A 21763-nucleotide genomic window follows, 5' to 3' on the forward strand; every position below is an offset into this window, starting at 1 on the left:
AGAAAAGTATTTAGTCAGCCACCAATTGTACAAGATCTCCCACTTAAAAAGATAAGAGAGGCATGTAATTTTCATTATAGGTACACTTCAACTATGACAGACAAATGAGACAAAAAATTTGAGATAATCACATTGTAGGATTTTTAATGAATTTATTAGCAAATTATGGTGGAAAATAAGTATTTGGTCACCTACAAACAAGCAAGATTTCTGGCTCTCACAGACCTGTAACTTCTTCTTTAAGAGGTTCCTCTGTCCTCCACTCGTTACCTGTATGGCACCTGTTTGAACTTGTTATCAGTATAAAAGACACCTGTCCACAACCTCAAACAGTCACACTCCAAACTCCACTATGGCCAAGACCAAAGAGCTGTCAAAGGACACCAGAAACAAAATTGTAGACCTGCACCAGGCTGGGAAGACTGAATCTGCAATAGGTAAGCAGCTTGGTTTGAAGAAATCAACTGTGGGAGCAATTATTAGGAAATGGAAGACACACAAGACCACTGATAATCTCCCTCGATCTGGGGCTGTTGCTGGGCAAGATCTCACCCCGTGGGGTCAAAATGATCACAAGAACGGTGTGCAAAAAATCCCAGAACCACACGGAGGGACCTAGTGAATGACCTGCAGAGAGCTGGGACCATAGGAACAAAGCCTACCATCAGTAACACACTACGCCGCCAGGGACTCAAATCCTGCAGTGCCAGACGTGTCCCCCTGCTTAAGCCAGTAAATGTCCAGGCCCGTCTGAAGTTTGCTAGAGAGCATTTGGATGATCCAGAAGAAGATTGGGAGAATGTCATATGGTCAGATGAAACCAAAATATAACTTTTTGGTAAAAACTCAACTCGTCGTGTTTGGAGGACAAAGAATGCTGAGTTGCATCCAAAGAACACCATACCTACTGTGAAGCATGGGGGTGGAAACATCATGCTTTGGGGCTGTTTTTCTGCAAAGGGACCAGGACGACTGATCCGTGTAAAGGAAAGAATGAATGGGGCCATGTATCATTTTGAGTGAAAACCTCCTTCCATCACCAAGGGCATTGAAGATGAAACGTGGCTGGGTCTTTCAGCATGACAATGATCCCAAACACACCGCCCGGGCAACGAAGGAGTGGCTTCGTAAGAAGCATTTCAAGGTCCTGGAGTGGCCTAGCCAGTCTCCAGATCTCAACCCCATAGAAAATCTATGGAGGGAGTTGAAAGTCTGTGTTGCCCAGCAACAGCCCCAAAACATCACTGCTCTAGAGGAGATCTGCATGGAGAAATGTGCCAAAATACCAGCAACAGTGTGTGTAAACCTTGTGAAGACTTACAGAAAACGTTTGACCTCTGTCATTGCCAACAAAGGGTATATAACAAAGTATTGAGATAAACTTTTGTTATTGACCAAATACTTATTTTCTACCATAATTTGCAAATAAATTCATTAAAAATCCTACAATGTGATTTTCTGGATTTTTTTTCCCTCATTTTGTCTGTCATAGTTGAAGTGTACCTGTGATGAAAATTACAGGCCTCTCTCATCTTTTTAAGTGGGAGAACTTGCACAATTGGTGGCTGACTAAATACTTTTTGCCCCACTGTAGATTCATGCAACATAAACATGGTGGATGTGAAACGTTGAAATGGATAAACACACTATGTGTTAATAATAAGTATTACATTTAGAAACGTTCTATAATTGTTGTCCAACTCAAAATGATGAGTCAATTGTTCATTGAAGAGGAATGAACGCGAAGCCCCAGATACAGGGAATGTAGCAGGGGCTCAGTAGCCCGTGATGCATATTTGATGAAGTACAGTAGAGTGGAGATGTGACATTTCAGACTACCATGGTACAGTCACCAATTGACATCGAAGCGGACTCTGCTTCGACAACCGTATTAGCTAACTGTGTTATTTGAGATTGTTAATTGGATTCATTCTGACGTTTCTTGATTTTAGTTCTGGATTATGTGTGTGCTTGTTTGACGTTTTACCGCACTGTTAGGAGCTAGTCAAACAAGCATTGCACTGCACCTGCTATAACATCTGGTAAACTGTGCACACAACCAACTTTGATTTGGAGGGTGGGTGTCAAGGAAAACTCAATTTCAATTCATCTATTTCAATCAAACATTCTTGCCTCTTTTTAACGTGTTTCATGTACCAAAATGTATTTTCTGCTCGTTGATTGAATTCAGACAAGCGATTCAGTCCCAAGGCAACGCTGATGTTGTTGGACTGAAAAATACATATTTACAAACATGTGCCAGATCAGTGTCTTTTTTTAATAAAACAAATATAATAAATACAAAATACAATAAATATTAAATAATAATGGAAGAACCACTATAAGACTAGATGGAGGCAAACTGTAAACTAGAGAAATGAATGAAAAATGAAAAAAAAACGATTTGAAAATGTAAGAGAAAAGTATATGAGGTGGATTGCGGTCGGAATGGAACCTATAAAATCAAACGGAAAAGATAAAGAGTATCGGATCTCTTGCCCTGAGCGGAAATATTCCAAAGACCAATAAACCTGTCATTTTGAGCAGACAGGCATTCTCATCTATCCATCTGTTATTTCAGAGCCTCAAATCTTTATAAAAAAAACTAATATGAGTCCAGAAGTCACTGGTGGAATAAGTGACTGCTTGAGGAGGAGGGAGCCCTGGTCCTGGAATGCCTTAGCTTGAATGTCTCTTGTTTGCCAGACTTCGAGTTCAGAGAAAAATACAAAGTGGGGCCATCCTTCCTGTTCCCGAGTCATCACACGGCCATTTCAAAAGGCTGTGGTTTCCTAACTGCCATTATACAGTATTTCCACACTTGATTATATAAAACGTTCTTGATACATGACTTTTTCTGTAACCTGTAACCAGATGTCTCAGTGTCTCTTGTCATGGGGTACTTCAACGTTTTTACACGCCATTTCTGATTGGCTGGCTGGCGGGGTCCTTTTCAATCATGCCGCTGATCAGTCTAAAGCAGCGTAGTTCTGACATTAGTACACCCATGCTCAACCCAACTTGCTCCATTAAGTGTGACAGTGAAATGAGATGTTCAGTGCAGTCCTATTCTGGGGAATCTCAGGCTGGGGGGGGTCTCACACGGCAAACACTGTACTGCAAGCACTAAGTGAGCTGATCTGGTCTTTAAGTCCAAGGATGCTGTAGGCGATTCTCTTCATGTGACCTGGTAACCTCACGCCAATGTTCCTGATGTCACTGCGAGAGAAGGCAGATAGAGAGAGGAGCTGTTAAGGGAAAGTATAAAATATGATTGCCTTTGCGACTTCCGACCTGAACATGACACAGCAAAATATGGAAAGTCATATATTCCGTTGGAGCCGAGTACAATGATGCTTTTGAGGGTGGGGCAGTGAGGAATGGTATGGGGTAATGAGATGGGCGGGGTGCGGGGGGCCGGGCGGGAGGGGTGCAGCATTCAGTGAATGAGAGTGTCGCATTCCATTACTGATCGTGTGGCATACCGGACAACAAATGCTTAACAAAGATCTGAATACTTTTACTGTATGTTCAAATGTGGCAGGGTGCCAACTAAGCCCTGCAATGTGGTGAGGATGATGCATCTGTGCAATGTGGTCACTGAACATGTGTGTAGTACTTACTCATGCTTCATGGCCAGCACCTGCTCCATGGTTGTGATTCCAGCGCAGGCAAAGCTCTCAGTGTACTGGCTCATCTTGATGGACTCCAGCCATTCCGGCACAGACCTGAAGGGGGAGCCGTCACAGCCACTGGTGCTGGGGAGGCGGATGGACACACTGTGGGGTAAGAACATGGAAATATATTGGTAAGTAAGTGTTACATTTACAGTATGTGATTTGAACAAGATAAACTGTCAAGTCCAGGGGAGATCAGCTTCATTCATTGGCATCTTACCGGGGATCAAAGTCAGCGATGGTTTTCAGAGACTCTGGGCTCCGGAGCAGTTTGTCCAGGATGTTAACGATGTCAGGGAACCGGGGTCGTTTGGAGCGATCCTGGAGCCAACACTGCAGCATTAGCTGGTAAACGGTGGATGGACAGTCCATTGGCGCAGGCAGCCGGAAGGCCTCGTTAATTGCCTTCATCACCTGAGGAGAGGAGGAAGCGGGGTTTGGACTGTGTTCTCCCAGAGCTTGTGTTTATTGCCCACTGTTGTCTTAGACCACGCCTAGGCCAACAGACTCTAAGAACATGTTTTGTGTTAATGTGTGGACACTTTTTTTTTTAAATAAAGGAGAGCCGCACACTCTAGGAGCTCAGATGCAAAACATGTTTAAGTCCAACGTTTCGACAGACAAGCTGTCTTCAACAGGGTATAATGTGAGGACACTAACAGTTTTATGTGAAGAGGGACTGTGGGAACTATTTTGGCTTGGTGGCCTTGAGTGGGTTGTTTTAAACACTATGCACCCAGAATAAATACCCAGAGGTGATGCATCAGAGGCCTTGTGTTTATCCAAACCTACAGCACCCTGTCATTTCCCTGAGACGTGACAGATTAAGCGTAGGACCTACCTCATGGTTACTCATGTCCCAGTAGGGTCGCTCTCCGAAGGCCATGACTTCCCACATGACGATGCCGAAGCTCCATACGTCGCTGGCCGAGGTGAACTTCCTGTAGGCGATGGCCTCAGGGGCGGTCCAGCGGATGGGGATCTTCCCTCCCTGAAGGAACAGCAACAAGAACACATCATAAGAATGAGACTGAAAGGAATGTTTTCACCAGCTATTACTAACGTAAAGGTTTCAGGAGGCTCACTGATGGCATTATTCATCCATTGTTCCCAATAATATGTAAAGACATAACTAGGCTACAAATTGCAAAGCACATGGTAGATTGTGATACCCATACATAAGCATCAGTACTAAGGAGGGTTGACTCACGCTGGTGGTGTAGGTGCCCTCGGGATCGTCTTCCAGCACGCGGGACAGGCCGAAGTCAGACACCTTGCACTCCAGGTTGCTGTTGACCAGAACGTTGCGGGCAGCCAGGTCTCGGTGCACGTAGCTCATGTCAGAGAGGTACTTCATGCCCGCCGCGATGCCACGCAGCATGCCCACCAGCTGGTACGAGGAAATCTCCCCATCGTGGTCCTTTAGATAGTTGTCAAGTGCCCCATTCTCCATGTATTCCGTCACAATCATGGCATGCTTGACTGCTTGAATAAATAAATAGAAAAGGGGCAAATTTTAGTTCTTCATGTCAACGAATGAGGCACATGGATAGGAGATGGGAGATATGGGACTCTGCTAGATAAGGACAATAACTCACAAATGACTATTCAGTGACTCAGTAGAGGATCAATCAGTAGTCAATCAGTGGCCATGTCCCAAATGATACCCTAGTCCCTTTAGTTCCCATAGGGGTCTAGTCAAAAGTAGTGCACTATATAGGGCATAGGGTGCCATTTGAGACACCACCAGTTTCTGAGAGCAGGGACTCACACTTGGTGACGACTCCCTCCAGGCGAATTATGTTCTGGTGGGAGAACTGGCCCATGATGCTGGCTTCACTTAGGAAGTCCTGCCTCTGCTTCTCTGTGTAGCCTGGCTTCAACGTCTTGATGGCCACCGCCACCTCTCCTCTCCCTGGAGCCTTCATCAGACCGCGGTACACCTCACCGAACTCACCTGAGAAACGGAAACGCACACAGAGATGAACACTAATACAGCAATCTTCATCTTGAGGTTTAGGGGATCGGAGAGATCTGTTCAAAATGTTACTGTAAACTGTTTGGACATTTACCGGCTCCAATGACTTTTTGCTTATTGACCAGACTGGGATTAATCTCGCTGGCAAACTTCAGGATAGCCGTGTTGGGGTCCTCGTACGTGTGTGGGTCAACGTAGGTCTTCAGGGGCTTCAGTTGATCTTGAGGAAGTGCGAAAGACAATTAGTGAAGGCGGTGGAGATGGGAGATAATCTCTTCGGGTAGGACACGTCTCTAATCTAATCTAGGTACATATTCACGGGTGATGTGGTTCTTACCTGAACTGGAGAAGTAGGGGTCCTCTGATCGCTGTCGGTGACGGAAGTTCAGTCTCCTGTTAGGAAGCACAGTAACTATCAGGACTGGTCAGACAATAGGCAATGCTAAGGCATTCATATCAAGGCATCCCTAACTAAATAGCCTAGAGACCCATAAACATGCTTCCTGTGGTGACTAGACAAGTTTAGCTAGAGCCACGACGTGGCTTTTCATTTCGTCTATCCCCTCTCAGGGTTGAACCGCGTCCATCCATTTTATCACAGGCAGGCTGCCGGAGTGGAAAGGGCAAGTTCATTTTCAGCCACAGACTCAGTCAGCTACGGTTACAGTTTTCAACAGCTACTCTGGTAAAAAAACATCTTACAGATGGCATGGCATTACATTCTCAATCAGCTCTGGCCCGTGAGCCACCCATAATCATATACTATCTTAGGACAGAGGGATATGATAGCAGTAGTGTGTTCTAACCGTTTGTGTAGTAGTAGAACGACTACAACAACCAGCAGCATGATTCCTCCTCCTACTACAGCTCCCATGACCACCGTGGAGTTGCTCTGGATCTGAGACTCCGCTGAAAACCCCCAGAGAACACAGTTAGACCACAACACACTTGAGTGGCAAAGAAATCTTATTTGGACATTGGAGAAAAATAACAGTCTCCAGTTTCTTGGGCACTTACCCATGGGCAGGGTCTTGAACTCATGCTCCATGCTGTAACTCCCTGGTTTCCCCTCTGGGCTAAGAGCCTGGACTCTGAACATGTAGGCCGTGCCAGGGGAGAGGTCACTGATCTGCACCAAACTCTTCTCAAGAACCAGAACTGTGTATGTGGTGACATCACGCTCACTGTCGTCCTCCTGCGCGGGACAGAGAGAGAGAGGAGGACTGAGAGGGGATTCACTATAGAGCTACACTAGTACTATTAGACGTGCTGTGTGTCAGTTTCATGTGGGACTGATATGGAGAGATAGAAGACAGAGAGAGAGAGAGAGAGAGAGAGAGAGTGCCTTTGTATGTCTTACCTTCCTGCGGTACATGAGTTCATAGCGGTGGTTGACGTGGGATGGTGCTCGGCGGGACAGAGCCCAGGACAGAGACAGACTGGTGGTGCTTCGCTCGTCCAGACGGATGGACGTCACCTTGGGGGGATCAGTGAAGTGCAGAGCGGTGGTGATGGTGCTGCTGGGTCTCTGGCTGCTGTACTGAGACACTCCGCTGCGGGCCTCTACAGTGAACGTGTAGTTGAGATGGGGCTCCAGCTCGCTGACTGTCACCACGGTGTCCTGGAGGTCCGTGGGGTCGGGCTGAAAGCGGACCTTCTCCCCACACGGCACACACAGGGCCCCGGCGCAGCGCTCGCACACCACGCTGTAGCAAATGTCCCGGCGGCCTCCTGTCACCAGCGGCGGGCTCCAGGACAGCTGCAGCCTGCCGTCCGCTGACAGAGTGGTGGAGGCCAGGTCACGAGGGGCGCTGGGCGGGGCTAAAGGAGGAGGAGGAGGCAAAGAGTAGACAGAGTTATTACGAGACATTCCGACATGCTAATACACCCGATGAACAATCCTCAGATTCCTCTATCACCACGACGATGATATAAAGACAATGTATTGTATGAGGGTATGAGGTAAACCATGGGTCGGCCACAGAATAACTGAAGGAAAAGCCGTAGAAGTGGCTAAAACCTTTGTTGGTGGTACGCCCTGCTGTAGCCGACTATCTGGCCATGGTTCTTACCAGAGCAGGCTGACGTAAGAGGGTCTGATGGGGAGCGGTAGAATCCCTCCGTACATGGACACAGGGAGGCGCCGGCTGTAGATGGCACAGTATTCTCCGGACAAACCTCACAGGATTCACTGAACAAGGACGCTTTAAAGGAGCCTGGCGTACACGCTGAAAGAGAAAGGAGGGTCACTATTAGTCCTAGTACAATATGTATAGACACATTGGGGCGAGAGCGATTCAGTTACAACACAACAACACGGTATCTCTGTCAGTGCCCTGGGGCTTGGAAGGAAACTCAGGCTGCGGTTCAACTGTAACCAGACCTTTGTATTTAAACAGAATGGAATAGGATTTTCCTGACGATTTGCTTCCACTTGTCCTTTCCATCCTCAGGTTCCATCCTCAAGTCACACTTGTCAACTGGATGCCAAGGAAACACTAAGCACAGCAGATAATCACTCTGTCCTTCCCGTCACTTTTGAACTATAAAATAAAATTGCATTTGTCACATGCGCCGAACACAACAGGTGTTCGACCTTACAGTGAAATGCTTACTTTATAAGCCCTTAACCAACAATGCTTTAAGAAGTTAAGATTTTTTTTTTTAAATAAGTGTTTTGTAAAAAGATAGATAAGTTAAAAAAAAAATAGAAAATAAAAGTAACAAATAATTAAACAGCAGCAGTAAAATAACAAGTGAGGCTATATACAGGGGGCACCGGAACAGAGTCAATGTGCAGGGGAACTGGTTAGTCAAGATAAATGAGGTAATATGTACATGTAGGTAGAATTAAAGTGACTAGGCATAGATTATAAACAGAGAGTAGCAGCAACGTAAAAGAAGGGTCTGGTTAGCCCTTTGATTAGCACTGTGAATGTAGACGTGGTTATTGTTTGAGGAGCCCTAGCAACATGGTTACTGCTGGCAATTTTTAATTGACCTGTAGAATATAGAGAAAAAATGTACCTTCCATTCCAGAACTTGTGGGGGTTAATGTGTGTGTGTGTGTGTGTGTGTGTGTGTGTGTGTGTGTGTGTGTGTGTGTGTGTGTGTGTGTGTGTGTGTGTGTGTGTGTGTGTGTGTGTGTGTGTGTGTGTGTGTGTGTATTGGACAGAAACCAGAATGCAAGAAATGCAATGCAACGTTTCGCTTCCTTCCTTCCTCTTTTCCTCTGATGGCAAATGACAACATGCCAGGATGGAGCAGGGGGAGAGGAAGTCTGGAGGAAGAACTGCTAGAGGGGAGATGTTGTTGAACGACTGTGTTGTTGGAGCCTAAACGCAAACGTTCTTTTTGTGGGATCGATTGTTTACTTTAAGAACGCGTAAGAATGGTTCCTTTGAGGTATCTCCTCTCTCTCTCCCTTTATTCTCATGTCTCCCCAGGGGATCAGTCTTTCATCTGGTCTCTATAGGGAAGAGGGTGACCTGTGATGGACAAGAGGGATCCGCCAGTGACTTAATCACTATGGCCGAAGGACCTTTGCGTTACAACCAGCCCCACAATAAAAGAATGGGGACGAGATTTTGAGTTTGAGTAGGGGGGGGGGGATTGAGATGAATAGATGGATGTTTGGGGGATGGGTTAAAGTCTAAAGTACCAACAGGAGTTCTCTCTGGGGAGTCACCCGGGGAGTGTGGGGGTGTATAGGGCCCCTCGCGCATAAGAAAAGGAGGCCAGCCTATTTCATCTGAAAAAGGAGCAGCAGGACTCCTGTCACGTATCAACGCACCCCCACCCCTATTCATCTATTGTGACTGGGTTTGGATTGAGTGGTGCCATAAATAAATTGTGTTGAATCATCAGAGCCCTTAAAACGGTGGCGTGCGCGTTGCGTATATCAGTGGCACGAGAGCAATCTTTCCAGAACGTTCAAGTCGCAGTGGGTTAAACTTCAGCGGACTAAAAGTATTTGAAAGATATGTGTTATTATGCATGTGTTAACGCGGTTGTTTGTCATTGACGCATTGTGTTAAGTGTCATTTAAAAAAAAATATATATTCTTGCAAACTTAAGGACATTCAAATATCTGACTCAGATAATGCCTCACTAACAGTGGGGACCTTGGACTGAAACAACGCCTCACATTGTCCCGGTTGATCTCTTCATGTGCGGCTGTGCCCTTGATGAATGAGCGGTGGTGGCAGTGGCTTCTATTAATTGAATATGTGTTTTGCTCTTTGTGCCGGGCCATTGTTCTAACGAGTGGGAACGAGGATTAAAGAGCCCGTGGCGTGTGTTAACGACCGGATGAGTGGAGTGAAGCAGGGCATGTCATCCTTCTAAAAGCTGTCCTGTTGCTCCGCACTAATCCTCTTGACTAAATTACACTCCACACCTAACTAAGCACCCGGCGGTCCCACACATCTAACTAACCCAGCTCTCATGAGACCACCAACTATCCATGAACCACTAACTCCCCTCCCTCGCGACTTCACACAGAGTCATGGACAACCTGCTTATTTGAGTCAGCCCGGTCCAACATTCCCCTTTAATTCCTCGTTCCCAGCGGATCCTCTCCGGAGGGCCTTTGGTGAAATCCCATAAATACATTGTCATGGACAGGAACGTGTTTCTGCTTGACTACACAGAGAATGAGGATATGACTCGGTGTCATAAATCAGTGTAATAATTAACTGAACAAGTTTGTCACGTCCACTTTATTTGGCCATTTTCTGGACTTTCCGGTCGTTTCGTTTTTTTTTAAAGATTGGCCTAGGTCTCGATAGGTATTATGACAACTGAGTGTGTGCCCCCCCCCCAAATTCCCTAATACATTTTTTGGGACTTATTTGCTTCAGGCTTTGAGGCGTTATGACAACCGCTGTACAATAACCTTTCTCTTTTGTTTTTTTACAAAGGTGACAAAAACGTGTTTCCTGTATCCTGATCACAAGGTTGTCCAGCAGGGTTTTGGAATCTGACTTTTTCCTGGTATTAAAACATACCCCTTTCCTCTCCAGGACTCCCTGACAATTTCCGCTTCAGGTGGGGAATTCTGGACCTGGAACATTCCTGAGCTTGGCCTTCCCCCTTTCGCCTGGAACTATCAGCCCCTTTGAAGTACTCTTCCTCAGGCTTAGAGCTATGGTGGACTACTTTCTCACTGTTTAGATAAATGGAAGTGTTTCTTCTCTGTCGTAAGGTAACAACATGTCAAACTATGAGCTAAATTGGTTACCTGGCCTATATAAATCTCAACTCTGGACCTCAAAGCCAGTTCCACTGCATTGTTTCATTGTTCCCCTCTAATCAGGGACTGATTTAGACCCGGGACACCAGGTGTGTGCAATGAATTATCAGGTACAGAAAACCAGCAGACTCCGGACCTCGTAAGGTAAGAGATGAATATTTCTGGTCTATAAACTACTGTAATAGGGAGTAAAAGAGATACAATCTAACTAGTTCTGTCACCCAAGGTGACTAGAATCTCTGGCTGCTGAACAAGGGAGCCTCTTGTCTGTCAGAAACCACAGACTGACTCAGTGTACCCTTCCTGACTGAGATGGGCGTGACGGCACAGTCCCTGTAATCTGTGGTTCACCGCAGCCATGGCTACAGGCGCACACAAATAGCTGTGTGGAGAAGACACATCACTCAGGTACTCTTCAGTCGGCACATCGAGCCACACTGCTCTCCTCAGTCAATCAGTACAGGAGGTGACGTGAGGGTGAAAGAATTCCTTTCAGAAATGCCCACAGTTCACTGAGCATACAATCATGTAATGTTCCTCCCTCGCTGTCTCTCCTTCCCCGTCTCCCTCCCCTCCCATGTTTCCTCCTGATAGCTTAACACACCACACCCTGGAATACCAAAGACATGGCGACTTCCATACAAACAATGTGAGCAAACATCCCATTTCAATTTCATTACCGTAGTGTGTTCTTTCTAGGAGTACTCAGTGTCCTTTTCAAATAGAACATTTAAAACATACAAATGTCTCTCATTCTACCAGTCTCCTCGCCTAAACCCCCCCCCCCCCCCCCCCCCCCCCCCCCCCCCCCCCAGATTGGACAGTTTATAAGCATTTGCACGTTCTTAAACAACAACATTCTTTTATTTAAACTTAACACTCGTAAGCCTCAAGCCTCTATAGTCAGATTCCTCTTGTCCAGTTTTCCTTGTCTATAAAACAGTATCCTCCTCACCCACCTCATTCCTAAGTATGAGAGACAAACGCAGTGGAAAGAATGTTGGCCAACAGCAACAGGTATGATTACCAGGAGACCTCTTAACCGCAGTCAAAACGTTCAAAAAACATCCTCTATACTTATTCATCTCTGACATATTCTCCCAGACAGTCCCTCTCTCTGTTCCTCTCCCATAATATGTTTGGAAATAGTGCTACAATCCTAAAACTCTGTCATTGGTGTTATAGAGCAACTTAATCAAAACAAAACAAAACAAACAAAAACTTGTCCAAAACACCTTCCCCTGTTTTCTCTAAATTCATTCCTCTGAATCGAGAAAAATGCACCGTTTTTATTTCTGAGGTGTTTGAAATCACTGAAGAAACTACAATTAACATTCCCATGCAGTCATTTCTCAAACCCAGTCAGGGTGGTGGTTAGGCCCTGTGCTTCTATAAATACAGCTACTGTTTAAAACTAACGGCCAATACAACAGAGCCCGTTTTAGGCCAACACTACAACAGGCAGAGGGTCGGGGTGTGTAGAGAGATGCAATATGTGAAGCCTGGCTGTAAGTCTTACCTTGGCAGGAGTCTCCAACAGCTTCGTATCCTGCGCGACATTGGCACTGTCCCACGGGCACCACCCACTCTCCCTCAGCTGTGCAGTAGATGCGTGGGGTGGCCTGGCTCACTGCGTTCTCAACACATGTTCCCTCCACCTCCCTCAGGGCGTCCGCCACCGTCTCTGGGAAGGCGGCCAGGCTCTGCACGGTGGACGGGCACGTCTTGTAGTACACTCTGACGGAGAGCAGTGCCACGCACGCTCCCATGTCCTGAAAGGCCAGGTAGAAGCCCTTCCTGGATAGAGGGGCCACTGCCCGTGTCTCCACGTTGACCTTCAGCGCCCCGCGGCCTCGCGTGATTTCGTCCGGCGCGATGGTGGCCACTTTGCGGAACTGGCCCTTGCGGAAGATGGTGCCCACGTCGGCATCGGCCTCGGACATGTGCAGGTTGAAGGTCTCTTTGCAGGCGAGCGAGGCGCCGTCGAAGGTGTTGCAGTCCCGCATGACAAAGCGCAGCTCCACAGAGACGCGGGTGGTCCCTGGGCGCCGCTGGATGAAGGTGGTTCGGAGCCAGTTGTCCTGCTCCCCCGCGTCGATGTTACACACACTGTAGGTGTACAGGAGGGAGCCGTTCACCACTGTCTGAACTATCTCCCACTGAAACAGAGAGAGAACAGGGGTTGAGTTTAACACAATGTACAGGACAAGGGTCACTGTTGCAAAAGCAGCAAACAGAAGTGAGGGAACGAGGGAGAGGGTTTTAGAGAATGTGAATACCGTCAAGGGGGTTCTGTTCTCGTCAAGGATCCGTTTGCTGTTTTATTCATGAAACAACTGTTTGCCTGCTGAGAAGCCTATAAAATGCTCAAGCTTAATTTCCTGCTACTTTTTTCCACATGCCAGGGAAGGATTTGATCTGGACTTGTGCCGTGCTAAACGACGTGTGTGGCTTCCACAAACAGATGTGAGTGGCTGTGTGAGACAGACATAACACTAAAACCCAAACTCTTGTGGAATACCAAGCATTAAGGCAGTTAAACTGTTTTGTTTTTTTATAGGCTCATGGAAAAGACATGGCAGCGATATTGGCTACAATTAAGTCTGTTTTAAGAGAGAGAAAATAAGGAAACGCTTGCCTGGTAGCAGTATTTAAAGGCATCCATTAATTAAGCACAGAGCTTTAAAAGAATAGCCATCCTGAATTATTTTAACACCTCAGATGGCTGCCACAAAGGCATATTTCATTGGACCATGCACAGTGAGTGCTTTATTCCAAGTCTGTTTCGTGGACTTGGGAGAGCAGTAGGAGAAACTTAGTGTGTGCGAAGGAAGAGACGATAGATATAGATCAAAGACAAGGACAATGTGCATTCTTAACACTTCCACTCCAAAGTCAAATTGAGGGGGGGGGGGGGGGGGGGGGGGGGGGGGGGAATCCAATAGAATGCATTGGACGATCTGTAAACCTCATGGTCACAAAAGAAAAGCAGTCAGCACACTGCCACTAACCACGTCCCGTTGCTTTTTTTAGACAGTCAACCACACAACTATAGATAGAGGGATGCCTTTCTCCCACACAACCCATCTGCCTTCCTTTCTTATTCCCCTAGTCTTATGTTCCACAGTGACTGACGGGAGCCTCCCACATTCATATCACCGCTTTATATCAAATAAAATAATGTTTTTTTTTGTGGAGTACTGTAGGAATTATAACAACTTGTTGGCTCTATGCAAGAAAAGTGACTTCTGTCCTGTGAATTCAGATGCAGCTCTTACCCTGGAATGTATATGACATTCATGGTTGTATTATTAAAGGGTTGCTTTAAAACCAGTAATGGCTGACTTTGCGAGCTGCCACTCATTCCATCTTTCCCAGAAAACTATTCTGAAGGAATGAGAGTGAAGAAAATAGCTGGCATTCTACTCCTCTGGAGAGCAGAACTTCTGACCCTTTTAAAACATGCTACTTAAACATGTGGCTTGGAATCAACATTGTGTGGCATCTATCCTAGGTTAACCACCATTGGGTACTAGTAGGGGAAATACATCTTACGATCAATGTCATTTTTTGAGTCCTAATCGACCATCTGGTTAGACTACGGAAATCCTTATAATTCCTCACTTCAAGATGTAACTACTCACCCCTTCTTCATGTGGCCAGGGCAACCAGCCCAACTCTCCCCCAGAAGCTTTCATATCCAGCAGCACCTCTACAGAAAGACAAATAGAGAGCCCTATTAGAAAACATTCTTAATTCATATGAGGACATATGGTGTTTATAAGCAATTGAACATGTGTAGTTAGCAATGTAATTAGCAATGGACTCTTCAACTGGTTTATCAAAGTTACTTTGTTTCTCTGAGCCAACAATTATTACAGTAGAAATACCCAGAACTAGATTAACCGAATAGGCCCAATATCATGCCACCCACTGCATTGAAGAGGACATGCCCTGGCACGACAAACCTGATTAAATAAACCGTCAACTATTAATTACTATATGTTTGGATGAAGAAAGCTGAGAAAAGCGTGGGAAGTTAAAAAGCATGATAAAGGGAGTGAAAATAGTTGGGATCATCCCTAAGAACCAACGGAAGTCCGACACAGCCTACACTCATATCCCCTCTTTCTTCAGTACAAGACCCTGTCCACTCCAATATTGAAACTAAAAGCTTCTTATAACCATGTGGAGTAATATTCCTTCCTTGAAACCTGATCAAATAGCAATATTACCTAGTTTTATAAATGAAGAATACTGAGAATGATCATTACTGCATGTTTGAAGTAGCCAAGTTAGTTTACACAGTAAATTAGCCAGTGTTGATTTTTTAATGTTACATTTCTAGTGTTGATTCAATAGTTAAATTCACTCTGTAAGAGTGAAATTAACACTCAGTGGTCTAAAGATAATCCTAGTGCCGGTGTTAATAACCAGAGTTATTGTCTTACACTGTGGAGAGTAAAACAGTCCCATCAAAACCACACCCATCAGTGTCCTTTCCCAGCATGCTCTACTGCGAGTAGATTTTTTAGGATTGTTTTTAATGTCTGTGTTTTTGCATGTACATTGATTGACTTATTAATGTTATGGATCACAAAGGCAAATGTATCAGTTAGTTTGATTTATTGCACTCGTTACTGATATGGTTGTTCCAGTTTAAATGGTTTAGGTAGTCTCCTTTATCAATTTCCATTATCCTGACAGTCATTCTGAATGCAGGTGAATAAAAACTACACCTTTTGAATATCCTAATTATGTCTGGATTCCAACAGGAATTACACATCACTTTGCAAGCCAGCATAATGTGACTTGCAGGCTGATATGGCCTGTAAACCAGGAGTTTCCTAACACCACTGAGTTAGGATAAACTAGGCCATTAAAGTAAGGTGTATGTATGATATACGTCATGTATATTGTCAGAGTTTAATTTCAATGATAGCATACACCTAGGAAATCATTTGGTGAAAACCATAGGCCTTTTAAAAGAACAACCATGCCTGTGTCACTAACAAATAGAGTCATGGGTGGTAACTCTACGAATGTGTCTTTACTCAATACTCCATTTCATTATATTGCACTCCAGAGTTGAGTGAAATACTAATTAGTTTACACCAGTGTATCGTGAAATCCTTAATATTTAATTCCAGTGCATTGTGAATTTCATGCAGCCAGTCTTAATGTACTCTGTATAGGGTTACAGAAACACTGTCTAAATGTAAACATTTTAACACTTTTGAAAGTGTGAACATCACTTTGTTGAAAGTGGATGCATATACACACTGCAAAAGTGTTCAAATCAACACTAACAGCGAGTTACTTTCACACTTCTGATTTGGCTGTGTACAATTTACTGGCTTTCTTTAACTCAACAAAGGCTAATTCTTAGACAATTTCTAAACAATTTAACAACCATCTTCATCATTTCACCATGTTCAACAAACAGTACATTAAATATTTTTCAATAGCCTATGGAATTGTTAGAGGGGTCTTTCCCCACATTGACAAGTTATCATAGGAATAATAACGCACTGAAATTGAAATTAAAAAATATTGTGAGGAGAAAAGCTTAAAGTTAACACTGTATTAGCACTGTAATATACAAAACATATACAATAATATTACAAGAGTGCCATGTCACAGCCCAATCCCCCAACTCATCAAACCTCACAATCATGTGGGGCCACAAAGCAAAGCTCTTTACATACATAATTTAAGACGAAAAATGTTGCACTTACGTTCTTTCGATTGAAGGGTAATAAACACGTGGTTAATAAATACATACAAAAACAAAGAACAACAACGAATACGACGGAAATCCATTTCTTTAACTTTGACGGGAATTAATCTGTGTGCGGATCTCGTAATATCGCCGAACTTCTGTGAGCGCTACCGTCTACTGCCCTTGTTACAGCCGAACGTCCCATTGAGAAACAGGTGGCGTCATGAGCTCCGCCTTTGGGAATGTGGACTCAATCCATATATGGTATGCCGAAGGGTGGGGTCATCTCATTAGACTCTGAACTACCTGTGTAGAGCGGATGTGTATTCAGTGAAATGACTGTACCCCGAGCATTTCGCTTTTTTATGAAATGAATAATATTGTGCTGTCTATTTGTACATTTCCTTCAAGAATACACTGCACACGCACATGCATACACACACACACAGACTATTCTGCCTCAGAATAATGTTGATACAATATTCATTGTATCTGTATTATATTCTTATCAATAGTAATAAATAGCATGACAACTTGTCTTCTCACCTACTATTAGTGCAGTAAGAGAGAACATGAGAGTCCAGAAACCACTGGTTTTTACTTATGATATTCTTGGCATGTGTTATAATTCAGAAAAATGAGCAAGCTGGAGGACCGACTTACAAATAGTTGGAAGCATCTTCAACAATCAATTTTTCCCACGCTAGGAGAGGGAGGGGTCAAGTGTGTGTGTGTGGGGGGGCGGGGGGGGGGGGGGGGGGGGGTACTGGTATGAATATATGACTACTAATGAGAGTCTTCATAAAGAACCTCAGAATTTGGGTATGAATATAGGGACACAAGAAAAGGCATGAATAATGCCATCACCTAGCAACTCTTATCTGAAAGAATTTCAGAGTCAAGTCCTCTTTGTGGCGTTGCATGTACTTGGACAGGAGAGACCCTTGAGCTGAGAGCCAAAGACAAACGGCCATCCTCACAAAGACATGGAAAAATCAACTGAAGAAAACAGATATGTTACCATACATGGACATTAATCACACAACAGGAGGAATAAACATTGTTGGGGGAAAATGTATTAACAAGTGAAATGCTAATTGGACGATAATGGTGCCTTTTGGACTGTGCTTGAAGGACGCAGACTGTCAGTCATTACACCAGAATGCATATATAACATGATTCATCCCGTTTACGACGCACCATAAACACACATGGAGGTCCTGTTGAGGTCACGTGATAGAACATTTAGAAAGAATAAGAGCCTATATATCATTACTAGGCAGGTTTCCATTGACCCGGGTTTATTAGACAAACGCAATGTCACAAAATGTTTCATTGCGATGTGTATTGGAAACGGCGCATATAGGAGATATTTTCTAAAGATCTGCAACATTTCTATCTGTTTGACACGGGTGGATTTTTCCTTTGTCAAATGTTCTTCATTGCGACAAATGATGATGGAACAGTGTTTTTTACAAATAAATTATGACTGATAATTTGAAGGTGGGGGGGTGGCACATGATGTCATCACGTAACTATGAAGCTCCACTCCACATTTAATTCTAAATGCCTACTGCTTGCTAAAACCATTTTTAAACTTTAAAAATAATGTTTGTTTGCTGACTTTCAAGAATGCCTGAATTGCTTCACCTTGCTTTTCTGGTTGCCTGGCAAGTTCCACCATCCAATTATTTCAGATCTATATTAGTGAAAGTTCCACCATCCAATTATTTCAGATCTATGTTAGTGAAAGTTCCACCATCCAATTATTTCAGATCTATATTAGTGAAAGTTCCACCATCCAATTATTTCAGATCTATATTAGTGAAAGTTCCACCATCCAATTATTTCAGATCTATATTAGTGAAAGTTCCACCATCCAATTATTTCAGATCTATATTAGTGAAAGTTCCACCATCCAATTATTTCAGATCTATATTAGTGAGTAGTTTCACCACGGCACAGACTGTGGCAATATGTTGGCACATGAGAATGATTAGAATATGGCAAATATTAGTCAATTATTGCATTTTATCAATGCTGGCTTCCGCGGGCTACCCGAGACATGAAACAATTAGGTGTGAGGGCTTATAGGCTGTCGCCTATTTATTAATGCACAATTTGCCTAAATGGGTAATGGAAACTCTTCAACCACTTCAGTTTTATTCGACACTGTAGGTTTTTGCGCAAAGTTTTTAGGTGTCTGTGTGACATCATTTTACTGGCAGAAGATAGTTAAATGGAGACGCACCATCTATTTCTAAATGTTATCTGTTTCAAGTATGGAAATGCTGAGATACTGAGTGAGGTGGTTTGTGTTGTCAGTTTGTCAGTGGTGCTAGAGAGATGTCAAAGGTTAACACCCTCTGGAAGTATGCAAATGCATTACAGTATGCATATGCCATTATAATACATTCTTCTTAATCCTCCTTAGGAGCATGCGTCCTGGTTGAGAGTGGATGGCTGGCCACAGAAGAGTGTTGAACCCCAACCTCTCCCTCCCCCGGCCGGTACCCATCCTACCCCCCTCTCCGCTGGTTCCATGCTTCTTTGGGATCTGCCAACACAAAAGTACTTCACACTGGGGGCTGGGCCCGCATTTCGAGGGTCAGCGAACAGCGGCAGCATCAACACCATGTCATTCAGCCTCTCCCACCCCCTTCTTTTCTTACACCTCTCATGCTATCAGCAAACAGAGAGGTGGAGCACTATTGTGAAGCCACTCTGGATTGTGTGTAATGCCCAAATGAATGTGCCTACTGTTTTTCACGGTTCTCACGGTTAGGGCGCCCAGACACATAGCTAGTCAATGATGAAGGTTTGCCAGTGTGATGAAACATTGCATTTAAGCCCCTGCCTCTGTAAGTGGTTTCTATTTAGAGTTTGTGCTGGTTGCTGAATTCTCTTTAGTCATTGTTTAAAGGCCTAGTGCAGTCGAAATCCTGTTTTCCTATGTTTTCTATCATATTGTACAACAGCTGATGAAACTAAAACTGTAAAAGTTTTTATTTTTATCAGTGTTTTTAACCAGGATTTGAGTTTTAGTGAGATCCAGATGCAGTAAATGAGCTTCAATTTCCCCTCAAAATATATATATTATTTAATGCTATTTGGAGAATAGCTAAAAATGACCCAGCCATTATCACATTGGCTGCCGTATGTGAATTTACCTCAATAGATCTACAAACACAAATCACAGTCCTTATTTTATGTGTTTCTAAAATCCCCTATGGAAAACATGAATGGTGGAAAAACGATTGGAACCATTTCCCTGTTTGAACGCTAGGTTTTATGGGTATTATGACACCTCCACTGTGTGGCTCTATTGCAGCCTGTTTCAGCCTCACCACTCAATGTCTGTCTCCGTAGCCTACTCTCTGTAAAGCAACGTTATTATTTTTTGCTCCTACTGCGTTAGGCTCCGTTTTGCTTCTTACTTCATCCTTCTAGCTGGCTAAATAATACTAGCCAAAGCCCTTCAACGTTATTGCAGTAGAATTCTCTGCCGGCAGCTAGCCACCTGACTGACATATATATAAGTGACTATTTACCAGATGTGCATTCATTCTCTGAGAGTTTTTGTTTGTTTGGGGGATGTCTGTAGACGGTTTAAAATGGCCTTTAGTCCGGCATCTCGCAAACACACCGTCAGCAGCGTCTAGTTGTCTACTTGAGTCGACTGCGAGCTGGGTTAGTTCGTTTCACGTCTCGGGGCAGCGTTAGTCGTTTGAGAGTGGTGAATGTGTTGCTAAAAAGGCAAATCCGTGAGGCCAACATAACAAACCACTGTTCATGAATCCATTCATTTGTAAAGAGTCAAGCGTGATTATAACTCAGTCAGATTACGAATATAGAGCGTTCTTCTGCTGTGGTCAGCGCTGGGAGCAATATTTAGACGATAACGCGGAATTGATTTTATTTATTGTGTACACAATATAAATTTATTTTTTGTTGTTCTTGGTGTTATTCTTTTTTTAAAATTATTATTACTAAGGTCCGGACCTCGGTGTCCTCATCCGTAGTTACGGCCATGTTCCTGGTAGTAGCTGGTTGAAAATATAATCTACACAAGACCTTCTAATCAGCAAATTTGCATGGAAGGGAGTTTTGGCTTTCTACTGTGACTTTACATGTGGTAAATTGGTTAATAGACCAATAACAAGAGAGTTTACAAACCTCTCTGCCAATAACAGCTAGTTTTCAGTTTTTCCCTCCCCACTCAGACCACTGTCAGACAGTCCTAGCAAAAGGGTTAGGGTTAGAAATATTTTTTTTTGCTAAAAATACATTTTTGCCTATTTAAATGGAAATCTATTACAGTAAGGTACTTAATTGTTACCCAAAAAAATTATGTGATATTGATATAAAAACAACAGCTGCATTGGGTCTACTTAAGGAATCCTTAAGACAGATTGCGTGTGTGTGGGTAAACTGAAGTACACAATATTTTCTGACCAAACTACACACAAAGTGTATAAAGCACTAGATACCAGAAACCCCTTATCACAAGTCACTTGCTCCGGTCAAACAAATAGGGGCTAGGTCCATGGATAAGTACCTCCAGATTTCCATCTGGAGTATAGAGGGGTGTCGCTTACCTGTCAATAAGAGCCCAATGTATTCTCTAAGAATGAGAGGAGCTTTGTTAGTCTTACAATGTCCTCTTAAGTTTCTCACCACCCCTCAAAACACTACCTCTCACAACTGGAATTTCGGTGGGAGTCTGTGTGTTTTACATGGGATTTTTTTGGGGGGAGTGTAATGTTCAGAAACAAAAGAACCTGTTCAGACATGTTTTCACTCCATGGATGCAAGAAATGTGAGTATGCAGTTGAAACACACAAACCATTACTCCGACAAGGAAAATGTTTGACTATGACTTCACGCTTTGAACAGTCTTCATCACTGCCAGCATCTGCTGTCTACCTATCAGGGCTGATTGGTGGTTAGCAGAATGAAATACTTCTGGAATGAGTGATGGAACTGTTAAGACAAGACAACACATTCATGGTGGGTACCAAGTTTTAAGAGTCAATCCCAGTAACATTTTGAAACCCCCTCCTCGGTCAAATGTAGTTGTACAAAATACATATGCAATGATCAAATTAAGTTTTACATGACAGTAAATACAA

At 43.8% G+C, this 21763-nt stretch overlaps 1 protein-coding gene across 3 annotated transcripts; it reads right to left on the bottom strand.

Annotated features, from left to right (window-relative positions):
* Positions 1-1504: 1504 nt before the first annotated feature.
* On the bottom strand, positions 1505-21324 carry LOC110527798 (ephrin type-A receptor 2). Of its 3 annotated transcripts, none has more exons than XM_036983272.1 (15): positions 21230-21324; positions 14554-14621; positions 12429-13068; positions 7728-7883; positions 7016-7476; positions 6673-6850; positions 6462-6564; positions 5993-6048; positions 5750-5875; positions 5449-5634; positions 4888-5162; positions 4519-4668; positions 3898-4091; positions 3624-3779; positions 1505-3219 (listed from the first exon to the last, which is right to left on the bottom strand). In XM_036983272.1, exons 2-15 carry the CDS (start codon positions 14605-14607, stop codon positions 3099-3101), a joined length of 2856 nt encoding a protein of 951 aa, XP_036839167.1. In that variant the 5' UTR covers positions 14608-14621; positions 21230-21324; the 3' UTR covers positions 1505-3098. The 3 variants fall into 3 exon arrangements, with proteins under 3 accessions (XP_036839167.1, XP_021464989.1, XP_021464988.1); XM_021609314.2 differs by lacking the exon at positions 21230-21324 and adding an exon at positions 16648-16821 and having other exon boundaries at positions 4888-5159; XM_021609313.2 differs by lacking the exon at positions 21230-21324 and adding an exon at positions 16648-16821.
* Between the last annotated feature and the right edge of the window lie 439 nt (positions 21325-21763).

The sequence above is a fragment of the Oncorhynchus mykiss genome, chromosome 7 (genome assembly GCF_013265735.2).
Source record: "Oncorhynchus mykiss isolate Arlee chromosome 7, USDA_OmykA_1.1, whole genome shotgun sequence".
Lineage (NCBI taxonomy): Eukaryota > Metazoa > Chordata > Actinopteri > Salmoniformes > Salmonidae > Oncorhynchus > Oncorhynchus mykiss.

What these genes read in the sequence shown, in the direction of transcription:
- LOC110527798 (XM_021609313.2), bottom strand. Translation starts at nt 16,732, where the DNA reads ATGGATTTCCGTCGTATTCGTTGTTGTTCTTTGTTTTTGTATGTATTT. An exon ending in TCTTACGTCAGCCTGCTCTG is followed by an intron (nt 7,477 to 7,727) that starts GTAAGAACCATG and finishes CTCCTCCTTTAG; the next exon opens with CCCCGCCCAGCGCCCCTCGT. An exon ending in GTGCTGGCCATGAAGCATGA is followed by an intron (nt 3,220 to 3,623) that starts GTAAGTACTACA and finishes CTTCTCTCGCAG; the next exon opens with TGACATCAGGAACATTGGCG.